An 18,038-nucleotide genomic window follows, 5' to 3' on the forward strand; every position below is an offset into this window, starting at 1 on the left:
TAATACCCACATTCCTCGAGGCAGCGGCCGAGGAGGGGGAGTTGCAGCCATTTTTAACTCTAGTCTGTTAATCAGCTCTAAACCTAAACTAGATTATAATTCATTTGAAAGCCTCGTTCTTAGTCTTTTACATCCGACCTGGAAAACCTCGCAGCCACTTTTATTTGTTATAGTGTACCGTGCTCCTGGCCCGTATTCTGAATTTTTATCTGAATTCTCAGAGTTTTTATCCAGTTTAGTTCTTAAATCAGATAAAGTTATTATTGTAGGCGATTTTAAAATTCATGTCGACGTTGATAATGACTCCCTGGCTACTGCGTTTATCTCATTATTAGACTCCATTGGCTTCAGTCAGGGTGTACATGAACCCACTCACTGTTTTAACCATACCCTCGATCTAGTTCTGACGTATGGAATTGAAATTGATAACCTAACAGTCTTTCCACAGAATCCCTCGCTATCGGATCATTATCTGATTACTTTTGATTTCTTTTTACTCGATTACACGCCACTCAGCAACAGTTACTATACTAGATGTTTATCAGATAGTGCTGTCACAAAATTTAAGGAAAAGATTACTCCGTCATTAAATTCAATACCAAGTCCCTCAGTAACAGAGGTTTCCTGTACCGACTTTGATCATTTTGTCGATAGCGCCGTAGGCTCGCTGCGAGCAACACTTGACTCTGTAGCTCCTCTTAAAAAGAAGTTAAAAAAGCAAAGAAAGTTCGCTCCTTGGTATAACTCTCAAACCCGTAAATTAAAACAAATATCACGAAAATTTGTTAAATTCAGACAAAACTGAAGTTATTGTTCTTGGCCCCAAACAACTCAGAGACTCTTTATCTGATGACATAGTTTCTCTAGATGGCATTGCTCTGGCCTCTAGCACTACCGTAAGAAACCTCGGAGTAATATTTGATCAAGATTTGTCTTTTAATTCTCATTTAAAACAAACCTCACGGACTGCATTTTTTCATCTGCGTAATATTGTGAAAATTAGGCCTATCCTGACCCGAAAAGATGCAGAAAAATTGGTCCACGCTTTTGTTACCTCAAGGCTGGATTACTGTAACTCTCTATTATCAGGTAGCTCTAGTAAGTCCTTAAAAACTCTCCAGCTAATTCAGAATGCAGCAGCACGTGTACTAACAGGAACTAAGAAACGAGATCATATCTCTCCTGTTTTAGCTTCTCTGCATTGGCTCCCTGTAAAATCCAGAATTGAATTTAAAATCCTACTGTTAACTTATAAAGCTCTAAATGGTCAAGCTCCGTCATATCTTAGAGAGCTCATAGTGCCTTATTATCCCACCAGAACACTGCGCTCTGAGAACGCAGGGTTACTCGTGGTCCCTAAAGTCTCCAAAAGTAGATCAGGAGCCAGAGCCTTCAGCTATCAGGCTCCTCTCCTGTGGAATCATCTTCCTGTTACGGTCCGGGAGGCAGACACCGTCTCCACATTTAAGACTAGACTTAAGACTTTCCTCTTTGATAAAGCTTATAGTTAGGGCTGGCTCAGGCTTGTCCTGTACCAGCCCCTAGTTAGGCTGACTTAGGCCTAGTCTGCCGGAGGACCCCCCTATAATACACCGGGCACCTTCTCTCTCTCTCTCTCAATTCAATAATCTTTATTGGCATGACTGTAGATTAACAATATTGCCAAAGACATTAAAAATTTACAAATAAAGTACAATAATAAAAGTAAGTCAGAAAACTATAAAAAAAAGATTAAATATATGTTATATAATACAAAATACACCAATCTACAATACAATACACCAATATATAATATAGAAAAAAAAATGAATAAAGAAAAATGTAGATGGTGAGTTACAAGGACTGTAAATATAGACAGGTGTGTCAGGTGTTGTGATGGTTGTCCCTCAGGCTGTGGCATAACCTGACATATGTTGCTGCTGCTAAGCTGCTGACTCTGTTCTCTCCAAGGATGTGTTGCATTTTAGTTTGATCAGGCAGAGAATCAAAGTCAGTGACTTTATGTTTTATTTTTGAGAGGAAGTCGGCTCTGATGTGTTCATACTTGCTGCAGTGCAACAGGAAGTGTGTCTCTGTCTCCACTTGTCTGTGTGGACAGAGCTCACACAACCTGTCCTCTCTGGGCAGCCAGGTCTGCCTGTGTCTGCCCGTCTCTATGGCCAAGCTGTGGTCACTGAGTCTGTACATGGTCAAAGTCTTCCTCAGTTTCTCATCAGTCACGGTGCTCAGATATTCTGCCACCGTGTACTGTCTGTTCAGAGCCAAATAACACTGAAGTTTGCTTTGCGTTTTTGTGGATGTCCAATAGTTAATGTAATGTTCTTTTGTTTCTCTATAATTTGGTGGGTCCAGATTGTGTGAGGGCTGTGCTGAGGTCTTGTGTTGTTAGAGGAGCTGAGCCTCAGGACCAGCTGGCTGAGGGGGCTCTTCTCCATGTTCTCCTCTTGGCATTGCAGAGCTTTGTAGTGGTAGGAGTTGGGGTCACTTGTTTTAAGGTGTTTATAAAATTTGATGGCTCTTTTTTGAATTCTAATTAAAAGGGGGACTTGGCCTAGCTCAGCTCGGCACCCGTTGTTGGGGTGTTCCTGTGCACTCTCAGGATGCTCTTGCAAATCTCTGTATGCAGGATTTCGATGGGGTGTTTGTCCCATTTTTCAAAATCTTGATTTGCAAGAGGACCCCACACCTCACTACCATACAGAATAATTGGTTCAATTATAGATTTGAATATTTTGAGCCAGATTCTAATGGGCATATTAATGTTTGAAGATTTCTTTATAGCATAGAAAGCCCTTCTTCCCTTCTCTCTGAGATCATCAATAGCCAGATTAAAGTTTCCCGTGGACGTGATGTGTAGTCCTAAGTACGTGTAGTCGTGTGTGTGCTCCACCTCATGAGAGCCCAGGAAAAACCTGGTTTGGTCTCCCTGACCCCTGGGTCGTTTCTGGAATATCATAATTTTGGTTTTGTCCAGATTAACTGTCAGGGCCCAGGTCTGACAGAAGGTTTGCAGATGATCCAGTTGCTGTTGTAGTGCTTCATGTGATGGAGCCAGCAATATGAGATCATCTGCAAACAGTAGGCATTTAACCTGTGTGTCAGACAGAGTGAGACCAGGGATGTCAGATAGTTCTAGTGATTTGGCCAATTCATCGATATAGATGTTGAAGAGGGTGGGACTGAGACTGCAGCCCTGTTTTACTCCTCTACTCTGGGGGAAGAAATCTGTTTCCATGTTGTTAATTTTAACAGCACATTTCATATGACTGTACATGGTTTTGATGATGTCATAGACCTTCCCCCCTACACCCTTCTCAATTAATTTTAAGAACAGTCCATCATGCCAAATTGAGTCGAATGCTTTTTTGAAGTCTACAAAACAGGAGAAGATTTTCCTCTTGTTTTGGTGGTCTTTATTAATGAGGGTGTGAAGGGTGTAGATATGGTCTGTTGTTCTATGTTTGGGTGTGACTCCTATCTGGCTCTTGCTCAGGACATCATGTTCTCTGAGGAAGTCTTGCAGTCGGCTGTTTAGGATGCTGCAGAACAACTTCCCAGGTTGCTGCTGACACAGATGCCTCGGTAATTGTTTGGGTCGAATTTGTTTCCACTTTTAAAGATTGGTGTGATGATTCCTTCACTCCAGAGGTCAGGAAATGTCCGACACCCAGAATAAGGTTAAATAATTTTAATATGGCAATGTTAAATTTATGGTCATCAAATTTTAGCATTTCATTTAAAATGCCATCAGGACCGCTGGCTTTCTTTGGCTGCAGTGCCTGGATTTTAGCCAGCAGCTCTGCTTCAGTAATTTGGTAGTCTAGGGGGTTCTGGTTGTCTTTAATGACTGATTCTAAAATTTGTAATTTGTTGAGGAGATTGTTTTGGGCGAATTCAGGGAACAGCAGTATACAGACTTTCAAAGTGATTTTTCCAGATGTCACCATTTTGAATAGCCAATTCTTCTTTTTTGGTTTGCTGAAAGAGTGTCATTTCTTCCAGAAGTCATTGGAGTCAATGGACTCTTCAATTATTTGTAACTGATGCCTCACATGCTGTTCTTTTTTAGTTCTGAGTGTTTTTCTGTATACTCTCAGTGTTTCCCAGTACTGGAGGCTGAGCTCAGGGTTGTCAGGTTGTCTGTGTTTTTGATTTGACACATTTCTGAGAGTTTTTCTCAGTTGTCTGCATTCTGTGTCAAACCACTCGTCATTGGTCGGGTCTTTTGGTCTGTGGTGCTGGCGCTTTTTCAGACTGGATAAGTCTGCCACATGGTCAAATATGTTGTAGATGTCCTGTACAGCCTGTCTGAGGCCGTCCTGATTGAGGGGATACGAGGTGGAAAGAAAACAGTCTAAATGGGATTGAAAGACTGGATTTTTGATTGCTGTCTGGTATTCGTCTTTGCTTTTGTTTGTCCATTTATAAGGTTGTTTTCTGTAGGTCAGATTGCAGGGTTCTACTGTTTGCTGTCGTTTTAATGTAGAGTGTGATTTTACTATGGTCTGATAAGGGGGTTAAGGGGCTGACTGTAAATGCTCTCAGGTAGAAGGGGTCTAGGTCGGTGATGCCATAGTCTACTGTGCTGTTGCCAAGAGGAGAGCTATGAGTGTAAACACCGAATGAGTCCCCTCGAAGCCGACCGTTAACCATGTACAGACCCAGTGTTCGGCAGAGCTGTAACAGTTGCTGCCCACTTTTATTGACAGTTTTGTCAAAGTTGTTTCTGCGGGGTTGTGAAGGGAGGGGGATGCTGACTTGACCAGGTATATGTTTGTCTCCCTGTGTGCTGATAAAGTCTGGTTCTGTACCAGTCCTGGCATTCAGGTCTCCACAGATCAGTACACTTCCCTGGGCCTGGAAGTAACTAATCTCATCTTCGAGAATGGAGAAACTGTCTTCATTAAAATAAGGGGATTGTGATGGGGGGATATATGCTGCACACAGGAATACATCTTTATCTGTGGTGATAAGGTCTTTTTTGATTTTGAGCCAAATTGAAAATTCTCCTTTTTTGATTAATTCAATGTATTGTACAAGGTTTGCCTTATACCAGATCAGCATTCCCCCTGAATCCCTTCCTTGTGTTACTCCCTTTAGTTTGGTGGACGGGGACATTATCTCTATGTAGCCTGAGGGACAACCAGTGGAGACATCTCCTCTACACCAAGTCTCTTGCAATATAAACACATCTGCATTTTCTAACTCTCTAATAAAGTCTGAGGTCCTGCTCTTAAGGCCAAGAGCAGAAGATCTCAGACCCTGAACATTCAAACAAGAGATGACAAAAGATTTAGATTTCATTTAAAACTCAAAAGGCTGCATTTGGTGATCAAAATGAGATAAACTACTAAGTCAAAGAAAATAATTTAAGAGTATCTACATGACATATTATAAAAGGTAACAAATCAATAACTGGTATATTAAATAATCAATACTTATGTACAGTGTAAATGTCCTTTTTTTTTTTTTAAACTGTATGAGCACAAGAAATACTCTAATAATAATTCATACAGTGTCTATTGTGGTACCTGTCCAATCAGATGAGAGCAAAGCAGGCTGAGCATCTGCTGAATGTCCCTCAGTTCATTGTGTGGGGGGGTGGTTAAGGTTGGTTCTGCTGCTCTCCGGACCACCTGGGCATAACTCAGTGGGCCAGGGTGTGGCTCTTGTCGCTGTGGTTGGGGTGGGGCCCCTAGGGACAGGAGTGACTGTGGTCTGGCTTGAGGGGGATCATGGTTGCCTTTGTGGGGTCTGATTTGGACATGATGTGGGTGGGGCTGAGGGTGGTCTTGTTTGGTCTTGTCTGGATGTTGGTTGAGGATGTCTTGGTGTTCTGTGGGGGTTGTGGGCTGATGTGCTCCTTCTGCGGGCCGTGGATTGGTCTCTGTTGAGAGCGACGCTTTTCAGTGTTTGGGCGAAGATGGGGACTGTGCTTTTAAACAGATGGACGTGGTCGTAGAGACAGCTGATGTCCAGGGTGGGGTGGTGGGCTAGGTGGACATTGGGTCTCTGTGCACAGTCTCTGGACAGGCTGCTGTTGATCCTGTGGATGGTGTCAGGGTGGAAGTCTTTCCTTGGGAGCAGAGTGGATATGACCACTCTGCTGTTGGGGAAGGTGGTGGAGGCTTTCTCTGTCACTCTCTTGAGTGACTCTGACACCCTCTCCTGCTGGCTCCGCAGATCATTGGTGCCAGTGTGGATGATGATGTGACTCGGAGATCCAAGCCGCTCCTCTGACAGCAGGTCTATGGCTTGGTGGGTGTTTGGACACCAGATTTTAGCCACTTTGTGGGTGGGGAAAAGTTTCTTTTCATTTAGGAATTTTCCATTGGAGTCGATGAGGAGGATAATGTCTGTCTTCTCTCTCTGTTGTGCTGGTCTGGTGGAATGAGGGGAGGTGCTGGTCTGTGGGCTGGATGTGGAGCTGGGGGTGGAGGTAGGTTCTTGGATTGGTGGGTCCTGGCTGCTCACAGGGTCCTGGTTGTGGTCTAGTTTTTCATCCAGGTCCTGTGTAGCTCCACCTCTCTCCTGAGGCTGTTCTGACAGAGTGGTGAGTGCTCTGCTGTGCACCACTCTCTCTCCTCTGAGCTCCTCCACCTCCTTTGACAGAGAGGTAAGTTCTCTCCTGTGCTCCTCTCTCTCTCCTCTGAGCTCCTTCACCTCCTTTGAGAGAGAGGTAAGTTCTCTCCTGTGCTCCTCTCTCTCTCCTCTGAGCTCCTCCACCTCCTTTGAGAGAGAGGTAAGTTCTCTCCTGTGCTCCTCTCTCTCTCCTCTGAGCTCCTTCACCTCCTCTGTCAGAGCTGTCAGTGCTGCTAGACGCTGCTCTCTGTCCTGATGCAGCTCTCTGATCTCAGTCCTGAGCAGGCTCAGCTCTCTCCTGCAGCTGTCCCTGTCCTGCCTCAGCATGCCCAGCTCTGTGCTGATGGTACAGGGATCAGGCTGAGCTGTGGTGGGCTGGCATGGCTGTTGGCTGATCAGCTCTCTCAGTTGTACAAGTTCTCTCTCCAGCTCTGTGAATTTCACCTTCAGTTCGGTGATGGTGCGGTTCAGCTGGGGTCCTGGACCTGCTCTGGGCTGGTGGGCTCCTTCTCTTCAGGGGGCTGCTCAGTAGTTAGGCAGCTGGGAGCTGGGACCTGGGAACTGTGAGTGGAGCTAGATCTCTCCTGCTGGGCTCTTTCCTTTATAAGGAGGAAGTCCATCTCAAACAGTTTGAGGTTCCCCTGCACTATGATAGTCCCATTCTTGTATAAGTTTACTGTCATCATGAAAGTATCTGAATCCTCTGCTTCTTTTATTTTTATTTTCCAGCCGTTACATATCCCCTCTTTTTTGACAGAGGGTAGTGGGCACTGATGGCAGAGTGCCATGCTAGCGGCTGGTCTGTGAAGAGGATCAGGTTGCTGACCTCCCGGTCTTGTAAAGATCAGAAAACAGGGTTTCTGGTCTTTCTTTTAGCAGTTTTTGTTTAAATGCCTTCCTGGCAGTCTCATTGGTTACATCAGGAGGATAGAGGAGAGGAACAGCCTCTGTGCAGCCTTTGGTGGACTCCATCAGGCTCTGCTGCTGTTGAACTGCTGCTATTTAAATTCCTTGGCAACAGTTGCTAAGGGTCTTGTTTACAGCTAGCTGTGTTATGCTAGTTTAAGTTTATTTAGTGTTCAGCAATTTTTTGTTTCCTCTTTTTAAATGTTATATTTTCTTTCTGATGGTTCACTCACTTGCGTCTTCAGCTGTTTTCCTCCTCTTTGCTTGACCTTTTTTTTGTTGCTGGTTGGACAGTTAGGCTAACTGTCAGTTTGGCAGTTGGTTCCATTGTTTTCCAGTCTATCACTGTTTTCTGAGGTTTTTGCTGTTTTTTTTTCCTTCTTGGTAGATTTTTTTTAAAAACAACGGTTTTCTCTTCTGTTTTCTTCCAGCTCTTAGAAGAATAGTAGTTTATCTCACTTTAAAACATCCAAAAAAGCAAAAATATTCAGGAGCTCATGTTCATGTTCATGGAATCTCTCTCCCTCTCTCTCTCTCTCTCTCTCATTGTGTCATGCGGATTACTGTTAATTTATCATGCTGATCTGTTCTGTACGACATCTATTGCACGTCTGTCCGTCCTGGAAGAGGGATCCCTCCTCAGTTGCTCTTCCTGAGGTTTCTACCGTTTAATTTGCTGTTAAAAGGGTTTTTCCTGGTCAGCGGTGAGGGTCCTAAGGACAGAAGGATGTCATATGCTGTAAAGCCTCTGAGACAAATTGTGATTTGTGATATTGGGCTTTAAAAATAGATTTGAATTGATAAATTATACTATGACGTATTTTCATGATTTTGGACGACATGCTATACTATGTTTTTTACATGATCTTGGACGACATGCTATACTATGATGTTTTGTCATGATTTCGGACGACATGCTATACTATGACTTTTTTTCATGATTTTGGACGACATGCTATACTATGACTTTTTTTTCATGGTTTTGGACGACATGCTATGCTATGATGTTTCTTTCTAGATCTTGGACATGCTATGCTATGATGTTTTTTACATGATTTTGGACGACATGCTATACTATGACTTTTTTTCATGGTTTTGGACGACATGCTATACTATGATGTTTCTTTCTAGATCTTGGACATGCTATACTATGATGTTTTTTACATGATCTTGGACGACATGCTATACTATGACGTATTTTCATGATTTTGGACGACATGCTATACTGTGATGTTTTTTCATGGTTTTGGATGACATGCTATACTGTGATGTTTTTTCATGATTTTGGACGACATGCTATACCAAGACTTTTTTTCATGATCTTGGACGACATGCTATACTATGATGTTTTTTCACGATTTTGGACGACGTGCTATACTAAGACTTTTTTTCATGATCTTGGACGACATGCTATACTATGACGTTTTTTCACGATTTTGGACAACATGCTATGCTATGACTTTTTTTCATGATCTTGGACAACATCTATACTATGATGTTTTTTACATGATTTTGGACGACATGCTATACTATGACTTTTTTTCATGGTTTTGGACGACATGCTATGCTATGATGTTTCTTTCTAGATCTTGGACATGCTATACTATGACGTATTTTCACGATTTTGGAAGAAATGCTATACTAAGACTTTTTTTCATGATCTTGGTCGACATGCTATACTATGACGTATTTTCATGATCTTGGACAACATACTATACTATGATGTTTTTTACATGATCTTGGACGAGATGCTATACTATGATGTTTTTTCATGATCTTGGACGACATGCTATACTATGATGTTTTTTACATGATCTTGGACGACATGCTATACTATGATGTTTTTTCATGATCTTGGACGACATGCTATACTGTGATGTTTTTTCATGGTTTTGGACGACATGCTACACTATGATGTTTTTTCATGATTTTGGACGACATGCTATACTATGATGTTTTTTCATGATCTTGGACGACATGCTATACTGTGATGTTTTTTCATGGTTTTGGATGACATGGTACACTATGATGTTTTTACATGATTTCGGACGACATGCTATACTAAGACTTTTTTTCATGATCTTGGATGACATGCTATACTATGACTTTTTTTCATGGTTTTGGACGACATGCTATGCTATGATGTTTCTTTCTAGATCTTGGACGACATCTATACTATGATGTTTTTTACATGATTTTGGACGACATGCTATACTATGATGTTTTTTACATGATCTTGGACGACATGCTATACTATGACTTTTTTTCATGGTTTTGGACGACATGCTATACTATGATGTTTCTTTCTAGATCTTGGACGACATCTATACTATGATGTTTTTTACATGATTTTGGACGACATGCTATACTATGACTTTTTTTCATGGTTTTGGACGACATGCTATACTATGACTTTTTTTCATGGTTTTGGACGACATGCTATACTATGATGTTTTTTTCATGATCTTGGACATGCTATACTATGATGTATTTTCACGATCTTGGACGACATGCTCTACTATGATGTTTTTTCACGATTTTGGAAGAAATGATATACTAAGACTTTTTTTCATGATCTTGGTCGACATGCTATACTATGACGTATTTTCATGATCTTGGACAACATACTATACTATGATGTTTTTTATATGATCTGGGACGACATGCTATACTATGATGTTTTTTCATGATTTTGGACGACATGCTATACTATGATGTTTTTTCATGGTTTTGGACGACATGCTATGCTATGATGTTTCTTTCTAGATCTTGGACGACATGCTATACTAAGACTTTTTTTCATGATCTTGGTCGACATGCTATACTATGACGTATTTTCATGATCTTGGACAACATACTATACTATGATGTTTTTTACATGATCTGGGACGACATGCTATACTATGATGTTTTTTCACGATTTTGGACGACATGTTATACTAAGACTTTTTTCATGATCTTGGACGACATGCTATACTATGATGTTTTTTCACGATTTTGGACGACATGCTATACTATGACTTTTTTCATGATCTTGGACGACATGCTATACTATGACGTTTTTTCACGATTTTGGACGACATGCTATACTATGACTTTTTTTCATGATCTTGGACAACATACTATACTATGATGTTTTTTCACGATTTTGGACGACATGCTATACTAAGACTTTTTTTCATGATCTTGGACGACATGCTATACTATGACGTTTTTTCACGATTTTGGACGACATGCTATACTATGATGTTTTTTACATGATCTTGGACGACATGCTATACTATGATGTTTTTTACATGATTTTGGACGACATGCTATACTATGACTTTTTTTCATGGTTTTGGACGACATGCTATACTATGACTTTTTTACATGATCTTGGACGACATGCTATACTATGATGTTTTTTCATGATTTTGGACGACATGCTATACTATGATGTTTTTTCATGATCTTGGACGACATGCTATACTATGATGTTTTTTCATGATCTTGGATGACATGCTATACTATGACATTTTTTCATTATTTTGGACGACATGCTATATTATGATGTTTTTTTCATTATTTTGGACGACATGCTATATTATGATGTTTTTTCATTATTTTGGACGACATGCTATATTATGATGTTTTTTTCATTATTTTGGATGACATGCTATACTATGATGGTTTTTCATGATTTTGGACGACATGCTATACTATGATGTATTTTCATGATGTTGTTCGTCATGCTATACAATGATGTATATGCATTATTTTGGACGACATGCTATACTATGACTTTTTTTCATGATCTTGGACAACATACTATACTATGATGTTTTTTTACATGATTTTAGACGACATGCTATACTATGACTTTTTTTCATGATCTTGGACAACATACTATACTATGATGTTTTTTCACGATTTTGGACGACATGCTATACTAAGACTTTTTTTCATGATCTTGGACGACATGCTATACTATGACGTTTTTTCATGATTTTGGACCACATACTATGCTATGATGTTTTTTTCATGATTTTGGACGACATGCTATACTATGATGTTTTTTTCATGATTTTGGACGACATGCTATACTATGACTTTTTTTCATGGTTTTGGACGACATGCTATACTATGACTTTTTTACATGATCTTGGACGACATGCTATACTATGATGTTTTTTCATGATTTTGGACGACATGCTATACTATGATGTTTTTTCATGATCTTGGACGACATGCTATACTATGATGTTTTTTCATGATCTTGGATGACATGCTATACTATGACTTTTTTTATGGTTTTGGACGACATGCTATGCTATGATGTTCCTTTCTAGATCTTGGACGACATGCTATACTATGATGTTTTTTCATGATTTCGGACGACATGCTATACTATGACATTTTTTCATTATTTTGGACGACATGCTATATTATGATGTTTTTTTCATTATTTTGGACGACATGCTATATTATGATGTTTTTTTCATTATTTTGGACGACATGCTATATTATGATGTTTTTTTCATTATTTTGGATGACATGCTATACTATGATGGTTTTTCATGATTTTGGACGACATGCTATACTATGAAGTATTTTCATGATGTTGTTCGTCATGCTATACAATGATGTATATGCATTATTTTGGACGACATGCTATACTATGATGTTTTTTCAGATATTATACGTTTTTGACAATTGTTTGGTATAATACACATAATCAGTGTCTTTATTTAATTTTTACTGGATATCATTCCATAAATTGATAACATTTGTTTGACATGTCGAAAATTGTCACATCACGGTGTAAAATAATCACTTAAATGTAATTGCTGCATTTTTAATGTAAATGTAAGTGTACGTACAAACATAATGGAGAAACATGTCATGGTTCTCATTAAAATATTTTATTTATTTTGAAGATGTGATCTTCATGACACTCTCCTGCTCCTCCTACTCGTCCCTCTTCCGTGTACCCGTCTGTTCTCATTCAAAAAAAAAACAGTACATAGTTTTCTTGCAGTTAATCTAAAAGCAGCTCAGTTGAAATCCAGTGTCTGTAATGAGCTAGTTACAGTGTCAAACAAACAAGAGCTGCTCTCTTCATAAATATATATCACTATTAAACCTTAATAATATTTATATCACTTAAAAACTAGTCTCCCCAGATTTAAAATAAAAAACACACAACTGGGTTCAACTCACTTTACATTCACACAGATATTACTGAAAGAGTTAATTCTGCCATCAGCAGATACATGCTGCACGTCAGTCTCTGTAAAATAACTAAAGTGAGTTGATGGTAATTCTTTAAGCACACACACACACACACACACACACAGACACACACACGAGCACATTCCAGCAGTTTCTATGACACAGAGCAACTTGTAGTCGTCCAACCAGGAAGTCTGTGATTCTCCTGAAGTTTTTTTAGCCGTATGAGTTTTTCTTTGTGCAGAAAATCTGTTGCACTGTTTGTTCTTAACCACAAACCAATATAAGTTAGTTAGATTGAGTATTTAAGTCAACAGGTGTGCTGATCCTGAGACAGACATGCTGATCCTGAGACAGACGTAGACTGCAGCTCTAACTCAATTCTAACAAAGAAATGTACTTCTGATGAAATATGTATCAGTAGTTTGTTTCATAGCTTCATTCTAGTGTTTTTCTTGTCTCCTGTGAATCAGTCCATCAGTCCAGCTGGATGCTTTGAACACATGTGGATCCTGTAGTCAACAGTCCGTCTGATCATCTGCAGTCTATGTTTTGTAGATCTGGTGGTTTCCTCCCGCGGCACTTGGAGGCAGCGCAGCGCTCGCCCCTGCCTGGACGTCAACAAATCCCATCCTCTGCCTCCTCTTCCTCTGCTCCGTCATCTACAGGAACACAGAAGGTACAGTGAGTATGTTTGAGTTTAACATCCCTCAGTGCAAGTGAGAAAAACAAAACTAGGTTATAACTGACATACGAGTGTCCTAATACAGTATGTCATAACATGTAATCAGAGAAATGTCAGACTATGTTCCAACATTTGATTAAAAACATCATGTTGCACTGTGACTTTTAAATGTTAAAACACACACTGGTTTTCTTGGGCGGGACTACTGGCCTTGACAGACAGACAGACTCCTTCAGCCAATCAGTAGAGAAACAACAGTGAACGTTAGATTTGTATCAGTGAACAGAGGAGTGACTCATTCACACCATGAGGACAGAAGGAAGAGATTAATCACAGTCCTCAGCTCCTCTGCTGAGTCTCTGTCCTGTCTTCTTCTGAACAGCAGCACAGGGCAGAAACCAGCTGAGTGTGGGGCGGCGGGCGCAGGACGAGCAGTGGGTAGGATGCTGCTGAGCGTTCTTTGTGACTGAGCCTTCATTGACAACAGTTTGTTACTGATGTCACACTCACAGTTTGGACCGACAGACAACAGAACCAGCTGAGTGAGGTCGGTTCTGAAAGTCTCACAGTGACACAGACTGATACAGGAGCACTGTGGGGACTGATTGGTCAGTCTGCTCGGCTCTGAGAACACAATGTGACAGCGTCATGTTTCCTGTGGTGACAGTGAGGCGAGACATGCAGCTGAAACGTTAACATGCTCGTGTATTATGAAGCTAAAATATGTTTCGCTGCCTCGTCCAGCGTTAGCAGAGAAACACATCTGTCAGATGGAGAAACTCAGTGAGGTCATACTGCTGTTGTTGTTGTTTACTTGTTGTTATTGACTCAGTGATGTCACTTATTGGTGTGTTTAATATGTGTCTTGTTGCTTCAGGAGCCACTGTCATTGATCTGGAAGCTGTGGCCTGAATGTTACATCATCAACTACAACTCAGTCCCTGATTGGCTGCTGACGCTGTCACTACGGCTCCTCTCCTGTGGAATCATCTTCCTGTTACGGTCCGGGAGGCAGACACTGTCTCCACATTTAAGACTAGACTTAAGACTTTCCTCTTTGATAAAGCTTATAGTTAGGGCTGGGCTCTCGTATTCTATTACTGCATCTTGCTAACCCGGCCATTCTGGATGTCACTAACTCGGCTTCTTCTCCGGAGCCTTTGTGCTCCACTGTCTCTCAGATTAACTCATATCACAGTGGTGCCTGGACAGCGTGACGTGTGTGGTTGTGCTGCTGCCGTGGTCCTGCCAGATGCCTCCTGCTGCTGCTGCCATCATTAGTCATTAGTCATACTTCTACTGTTATTATACACATATGACTATTGTCACACATGTATACTGCCAGATATTAATACATACTTTCAACATATTGTACTGCAGTAGCCAGAACTATAACTATAATATTATTACTTTCATTAATGTTGTTGTAAGCTACTGTCATTACCTGCATCTCTCTCTCTCTCTCTCTCTCTGTCTCTGTCTCATTGTGTCATGTGGATTACTGTTAATTTATTATGCTGATCTGTTCTGTACGACATCTATTGCACGTCTGTCCGTCCTGGAAGAGGGATCCCTCCTCAGTTGCTCTTCCTGAGGTTTCTACTGTTTTTTCCCTGTTAAAGGGTTTTTTGGGGAGTTTTTCCTGATCAGCTGTGAGGGTCATAAGGACAGAGGGATGTCGTATGCTGTAAAGCCCTGTGAGGCAAATTGTGATTTGTGATATTGGGCTTTATAAATAAAATTGATTGACTGATTGATACGGTTCTGACCCCTGATTGGCCCGACTGGAAGTGTTTGTGGCAGCAGACTGAGTCCAGACTGATACAGTGAGAAACAGGATGTTGAGCTGTCGTCACCAGGACAGTCGCACCAGGGTAGTTTCCTTGTAGTTCAATATGTGTGTATTTTTGTGTGTGTGTGTGTGTGTGTGTGTGTGTGTGTGTGTTCCTACCTGCTCTTTGAGCTCTGTCAGCTGAGTGGTCAGCGTCATCACCACTTTCATCGTTGCGGCCAGTTTGTCCTGTAACATCCTCATCTCGTTCTGCTCGCCATCGCCATCCGTCACCACCAGAGACATGGCCTGCATCCGTGGAAACCAGTCCAGGTTGTTGTTCTGAAACAGAAGTGACTGTTGATGAGGTGTCTGTTGTTTACATGTCTGTGTGTACAGAGGGGTATTCCAGGTAGGAGGTTCAACATACTCTGAGTCTAATCCTGAACTCTGACTTGACTTACCCTGAGCTGGGAAACTCTGAGTATCTGGTTCCAGAACAGCTGATTTGAATTAGTTCAGTCAACTCTGAGTAGGTACACCTTGAGTTAAGCACGTGCACAACCACAATAAAAAGCCATCATCAGTGGAGCCCTGATACCTTGAGTCACCATGGCAACCGGAGAGAAAAAGCGATCAACTTATTTTACACCTGTGGACTTGGAGGTGCTCATGAATTAGAGTGACCATATTTTGATTTCCAAAAAAGAGGACACTCGCCCCGGCCACAAGATAGCCTGCTTAAATGATACTTGCAGTTTACTCAAACATGCCTTATAATTTCAATATATTTAAAGTTTATATGTATGGATAGAAAATTCAGTTATATTACAAAATAATATCTCTCAAAGACAGAAATTTAGATTAGATTAGCTTCTCAGAGGTTGCTCAACTTGCTTTTATTATGCCTAAAATAATAATCTTTTTACAAGTTTCAACTGTACAAAAATGAATATAAATGTAAAATAAATGTAAAATCTCTGGAATGAAATAATGATAGAAATCATGTCTCTTCTGTATCAGAAAAATCAACTTGTAAAATAATAGCTATCTTTTCAAGTCTTACTGGACAAATAAATAAATAAATGATATGAAATAATGTTCTAAATAATACCTCTTCTGTATTAGAAAATCCAACTTTGAGCTTTGACCTTTGACCTTTATTAGACACAGAATCATATGTGCCAGCTTTGCACACGGTGCACTCAGCCTCCCATATATCCCGACCAGGTCGGGACGGTAAGTTGGGAATTTTTTCTGCAGTTCATCTGTGAAGCTGCACTTGCGCTTCGGCATCTTGGAAGCTTAGAATAATGCTGTGCTGCAGGTGTCTGCTGCTTCCTCGTTGTGAGTGTTGGAGATCCGCTGATAAAAGCAGCCTCTCGGGGATTACGCGCGTGCACACACACACACACACACACACACACACACACACACACACACACACACACAAGGAAAACCAGACATTACCATCAATTTATAAACCCCCCCCGGACGCCCCAGACAGGACGTGAAAAGTGGACATGTCCAGGCAAAAGAGGACGTTTGGTCAGCCTATCATGAATGCCTACAACGAATATGAGCATATATTTCATAAACAAAGTAACAGCACTAAAGCTGCCAAGGAGAGAGAGGCAGCATGGGAAATTTAGCAAACAGGATCTTATTTGACGGGATGTTGGTGGCTTAGTGGATAAAGCAGGCGTCACATATATAGGTTGGTTTTGGCGCAGCAGCCTGGCTTCGACTCCGGCCTGTGGCACCTTGCTGCATGTCACTCCCTTTAAAAACTATCATACCCAAGATGCCCCCCCCCCCCCAGCAAAAATCTCACTCTGAACTGAGATCAAAACCTGAGAGCCCTGCCATTAATTTACATTTAACCACACCTAATTAAAATCATAGCATACAGGTGAAAAAAATGGTTTTGAATAAAATCTGATGTTCATATAGGTTCAGTCTCACAGGGGAAAAACACACTTGGCTCAGCTTAAAATGAAATATAAAAACATCATTCAAACAGGTAAGGCATATTTGACTTGGCCATGACTGTACCTTCCTTCAGTTTGATTCATATTTGATTTATTAAAGTAGCTTCAATAACCTGTCATTCAGTGGCTATGTCATTATGTACTGTAGGTCACCAATATCATATAAAAAGTTACCGTTGACAAAAAAACATTTGCTCTGATGAGAGCGCATGTCTGCAGTGTGTCAGATTTGATATGTGTGGCTGGTAAATGATTGAGTCTAATGAAAAACGGTACGGTTCAAACAGATATTCATTGGGGAAAGACAGCACATCGAGACGGGGTCTGAAGATCCTCTCCCAGCGTAAAGCATTGTGAATTAATTCTGCCTACATATGAACAACCCATGTGTGTCTGCCAGCTTGCTTCAGGCTCAGCAGTAGGGAGGAGACAGGGTGAACTCGGTGTCTTAAAGAAAACCTGTCAGCGAGCAGGTTAGGTTCACAGAGTCAGTTGCCATGGTGATTGACTCACAGTTTGACTTACCTCTCTGTCTGGAGCTGAAAACCCAGAGTTTCCCTCACCTCAGGGTTAACACACTCAGAGTTTCCACTAAACCCACTTTCTGGAACACCCCCCATGTGACATCTTGTGTGTGTGTTTTACTTTGATCATGTGAGCCACGTAGCTCTCTGGTCCCGTGTAGTCCGTCTTGTTCTTCTCTCGCACCAGGACGATGAAGTACAGGTAGTTCCAGATGTTGTGCTCCAGTTTGATGTGTTCTTCAAACGACACCGTCTTGTTGTCAAACTTGTCTCTCTCCAAACCTGCAACCACACACACAGCGCCGCTGGTCACATGACCTACAGTCCTCATATGATCAACAGTCCTCACATGACCTACAGTCCTC

The 18,038-nt window shown here is 41.0% G+C and overlaps 1 protein-coding gene across 3 annotated transcripts in view; it reads right to left on the bottom strand.

Annotated features, from left to right (window-relative positions):
* Positions 1-12,371: 12,371 nt before the first annotated feature.
* The window catches only part of itpr3 (inositol 1,4,5-trisphosphate receptor, type 3), a 110,656-nt gene continuing 104,989 nt past the window's right edge, over positions 12,372-18,038 (bottom strand). For all 3 annotated transcript variants that reach the window (XM_049582438.1, XM_049582439.1, XM_049582437.1), the window contains exons 58-60: positions 17,795-17,955; positions 15,339-15,500; positions 12,372-13,364 (exon numbers count right to left, since the gene is read on the bottom strand). In XM_049582438.1, coding sequence (XP_049438395.1) covers positions 13,248-13,364; positions 15,339-15,500; positions 17,795-17,955 — 440 coding nt within the window. In that variant the 3' untranslated portion in view covers positions 12,372-13,247. The remainder of the gene's footprint in view (positions 13,365-15,338; positions 15,501-17,794; positions 17,956-18,038) is intronic.

Source organism: Epinephelus fuscoguttatus, linkage group LG7 (genome assembly GCF_011397635.1).
Source record: "Epinephelus fuscoguttatus linkage group LG7, E.fuscoguttatus.final_Chr_v1".
Lineage (NCBI taxonomy): Eukaryota > Metazoa > Chordata > Actinopteri > Perciformes > Serranidae > Epinephelus > Epinephelus fuscoguttatus.